Source organism: Protobothrops mucrosquamatus, unplaced genomic scaffold (genome assembly GCF_001527695.2).
Source record: "Protobothrops mucrosquamatus isolate PMUCROS unplaced genomic scaffold, P.Mucros_1.0 scaffold_278, whole genome shotgun sequence".
In the NCBI taxonomy this organism is placed as follows: Eukaryota; Metazoa; Chordata; class Lepidosauria; order Squamata; family Viperidae; genus Protobothrops; species Protobothrops mucrosquamatus.
This window is the reverse complement of record NW_015386354.1, coordinates 890,244-894,604: the sequence shown is the minus strand read 5'-3', so window position 1 is coordinate 894,604 and position 4,361 is coordinate 890,244. Positions and strand designations below refer to the sequence as shown.

General features: G+C 45.7%; 1 protein-coding gene across 1 annotated transcript in view; it reads left to right on the top strand.

Moving 5' to 3' along the window:
• Nucleotides 1-4,361, top strand: part of TSC2 (TSC complex subunit 2) — a 55,713-nt gene that overhangs the window by 4,821 nt on the left and 46,531 nt on the right. The window contains exons 8-12 of the mRNA XM_029287258.1: nucleotides 40-113; nucleotides 302-428; nucleotides 2,320-2,463; nucleotides 2,675-2,930; nucleotides 3,440-3,446. Of these exons, the coding sequence (XP_029143091.1) occupies nucleotides 40-113; nucleotides 302-428; nucleotides 2,320-2,463; nucleotides 2,675-2,930; nucleotides 3,440-3,446 (608 nt within the window). The remainder of the gene's footprint in view (nucleotides 1-39; nucleotides 114-301; nucleotides 429-2,319; nucleotides 2,464-2,674; nucleotides 2,931-3,439; nucleotides 3,447-4,361) is intronic.

Genomic DNA, 4,361 nt, shown 5'->3' with positions numbered 1-4,361 from the left:
TTCTGTACACTTAACAGAAAGCCCTTATTTGTCTTTCAGCTCATGCGGAATCTATTGGGAACTCACCTGGGCCATAGTGCCGTTTATAACATGTGTCGGATCATGGAGGATAGGTATGTGGCTGCGTGTCTTTCTGAGGGATGGGAGCAGGCCTTAGTTGTGGCACGTTGAAGAACCATCTTGGAAGGGCAGAGAGGTTGTTGGGCGCCACAAAAAATGAAACGTTATTTCATTTTGACTTAGGCAATGTACAAAATCTGTGAGGAAGATTATGATACTTCCCCCTGTTCTCTGTTTTCAGGACCTACATGGCGGATGCTGTCCTCTTGAGGGGAGCTGTCTTCTTTGTGGGGATGGCCTTGTGGGGTGCACATAGGCTGCAGTCTCTCAAAAATTCACCAACATCTGTACTGCCCTCTTTCCTGAAGGTAAATGTGAGAGAAAGAAAAGAGACAGAGAGAAAAGAGTTTGAAACAGGATGGCTTAGAGTTGCCTCCCCAAACATGGGTCCTCCAGATGTATTGGATTTTATTCCAAATAATTTCCAAGTGCAGCAGAACCATAAGCCCAGAGCCTTCGGGGCAGTTGGCCCAACTCTTCCCAAAGTTCCCAGCTTCCCAAAAGAACCCAGCTGCTGTGGGTTCTTGATAGAAAAGCAAGTGACATTCCGGTCCTAGCTTAGATGCAAAATTCACTGAATATCCACCCTTGGTTGAGAATTGGTAGCCTTGCCTACCTGCAGAGGGGCAACTAGGATAGAATGTGGGTAAGGGGAATCTTCTACAGACCCCTGAGCTCCTTGGAGGAAGGGTGGGGCAGCAGGCAATGAATGCTGGAGGATGGGAACTGGGGTGGTGGTGGTAGATCACTACCTGCCAGGTTCTCTTCTAAGTGTCTTGGGAGTGGCTGACATCCCAGCTACGGAGCCTCACGGGCTGTGAGCAAGCAGGAGCCCAAGGAGCCTACAGGCACCGGGAGCAGCCGGATCCCTTTCGTGGTTGCAACTTTTCACAAACATCCGGTTCCACTCAGAGCAACTGGCTTGGAGACCTACTTGCACAACACTAGCAATTGTTTACTATTTAGATTTGTTATTAATTTTACTAGAAAGTATGCCTTAAAACATAGGTTTCAAATAAAAAAATGTTTCTTAATTTTACTATAAAATATGTGTACCACTTTCTTTCCAGACTTTAAATGGTTTGTGACCAACAAAAATACAAAAAATGATGCAGCTTTTCGATTTAAATAATACGGGTGAAAGCAGCTACATAAATAGCGCATGTATGCAGATCCCTCGGCAGAGTCAGCCACTTGTGCTCTATTTCCCCCCTAACCTCAGCAGAAGAGGACCACTGCCACTGTCTTCCTAACATTCAAGAGGGAGGGGGCCATTCTGACCAGGGAAGGGCCACCGCCAGAGGAGATCCCCACCCCGTCACCTCTTGAGTGTGAGCGGCCTGAAACAGAACACGGGAAGGAGACAGTCCCAAATTAACGGGGAGTCAAGTGGGTAGGGGACTGTATAGGCTACAACTGGCCATTTGAGTTGTACGCGGACATCTATTGCAGTGCAACACCACAGACGAGCATTGTGCCAAAGGGCTCTTTGCCAGCACCATCTTTGTCACCATCTTGAGCTAAGGCAGAATCTAGCAAACCCCTCGCCACTCTCCCACTTCACACAACTTGCCTGGCCTTCCTCACGTGAGCCTGAGGGCTTTCCTCACCTCCAGGTCTTGCTCTCCCGAGGACCCTTGGCTTGAGAGCGCCCAGCCCCTGCTCTTCACGGAGCAAGGTCGACTGGAGTCCCAAGCAGCCGTTCCAAACAGCAGCGCCTTTGGTCAGGCAGAGGTCCTTCTCCTGGCCCTGGTCTCCCAGCCTGGCGACCCCCCCCCAGCAGTAATCATCTCACAGCCCCAACTACGGGCCCAATTTTATTAGCTTGATACGACGCTTCAGCTGCTGTGGGTAAAGCTGCGTGAATATTTAATCATTACAATTACTTACATTCCAACTTACCTCAAGATAATAATTCTTGCCAGAGCAGCTTCCAAGCAATATGAGAAATTATAAAACAAGCAGAAATGGCAAAGAAATAAATCCCTAGGATCTCTTAATGGCCCCATGGGAGGAGGAGAAGGCAGAGCCCATCTGAGCTGGCTTGGGGGAGGATCTCGGGAACGGATCATTGTCCTCCAGGACCTAGTCCGGTTTCCTGACTTGTCCCCACATGAGGGGTTCCCAGACAGCTCCTTTCAGGTCTGGTGCTGTTTCTATTCCACCAGCCCTTCCTCTGACTCTGGCTTTTCCTTCTAGGCCATGACAGCTCCCAATGCCATCGTGTCTTACGAAATCGTCCTCTCCATAACAAGGCTGATCAAAAAATATGGGAAGGACCTTCAGGCAGTCACCTGGGACGTCCTTTTGGATATCATGCAGCGGCTGGTTGAACAGCTGCAGGTTGGTGGACTGCCTGCATCCTCACGGAGGATCTTGATTAAACAATTGCTAGGGGGAAATTAGCTGAGTCCCAAGTAGAAGAGTTTGGGTTATGAACTGCAGCTAGGAAGAATGTGCATTTTTCTCCCGTTCTTGGGCACCAGGGTTACTGGAGGCAGCTCTGGGAGACAGTGGGTTGAAATGAGGAACCCTTATTTCTTCTGCCTTCTAGACTTTGGAAAGCCAGGAGCTGAAATCCATTGTCCACGATTTGCTGACTACAGTTGAGGAGTTGTGTGACCAGAACGACTTCCACGGCTCCAAAGAGAGATACTTCGGACTTGTGGAGCGATGTGCTGACCAGAGGCCTGTAAGGCTTTGGTGGGAAACGTTCGCCTCAGGCGGTGGCTTCTTGTCATTTTGTTCAGCCCCAAAGGGCTCTTTCACATCCCAGAGTCACGGGATCGCTTTTTGTGACCTCCTGACAAGCAAAGTCAGTGGGGAAGCCAGATTCACTTAACAACCATGTTACTAACTTAACAAAAGCAATGATTCGCTTAACAACTGTGGCAAGAAGGTTTATAAAATGGAGCAAAACTCACTTAACAAATGTCTTGCTTAGCAACATAAATATTGGGCTCAATTATGGTCATAAATTGAGGACTACCTGTACACCCTCTTTGAGTTCTATGGGTTCACATATCAGGACATAGTAAAAATCATCTAGTCCTCAGCAGTTGTTTGAAATAGGTAAATACAACCTCAGATGAACAACAACACATGGCATATTGTACCATGCCATCTTTTATTTTACAAAAAGAAGGCCAAAATGGAGAAGCCGTGTGTGAAAAACGGAAGTACACCCTTGCTGCTTCCACAGGTATGACGAGCTAAGTAGCAGCCAGGTGCTGCTAATCAAGTGCCCTGGACCAAGTCATCATCAGCAAGTGTGGCTACCTCTATAAAAGCCAAACTTTAGGGGTTTGCTGGTCTCCAGCATTGAGGTGTGTGTCAGCACAATGCCAAAGAGGAAAGACATCAGACATGATTTAAATTTTAAGAGGAGCAATTGGTGCTGCCCCTCAGTCTGAGGAGGGTTATAAGGCCATTTCCAAATAATTTAAAGTCCATCATTCTACAGTGAGGAAGATTATTCTCAAGGGGAAAACATTCAAGAGAGTTGCCATCCTTCCCAGGAGTAGATGCCCCAGCAAATTCACCCCAAGGTCAGACCATGCAGTGTTCATAGAAATTGGAAGGAAAAAAATGTGTGAAAGTGTGTTGTTCATCTGAGGTTATATTTACCTGCTTTTACTCTGTCCTGATACATGAAACCATGGAATTCAAAGAGGGTGTACTTTCTTTTACACATGTAGGATTTGTTTCAGTTATGGCTTGTTGAACAGACAAAAAGAGCGAAAACCCAGTATTTTAAATGTTCTTTATTCTTCCAAATCTGGTTTGATGCTTGTGAAGAAGTTGTATGTTCAACTGAGCTACAGTTAGAAAAAAACACAAATGTTAATGTTATGTATGAATTAAAAAAGAAAGCTAAGTTACAAACTGCAGGGCAGATAATATGGGCCACTTTCTAACCACCATTGGAAGAGACCACGGTTTAAGTCACATCCCTTCAAAACTATTACATTGATTCTCCATAATCCTGATTTTTTTTGCGTATAAGTGTGTATAAAGTAGTAAGGAACAAAACTTGGATCTTACTTGGGAAAGATAGGTTGTTTTTTATTTAATTCATAAAATTTACAAAACTGCCCATCTCTCTCAGAGGGAGACTCTGGCTGGTGTATAAGTAAAATATTAAAACAAAAACTGTATAAAATTATATAAGAAGCAAAGATAGTTAAAATGAAAATTGTTCTGAACTCCAGTCCCTCCCTCCCCCTCACGGCTGCCTCCTT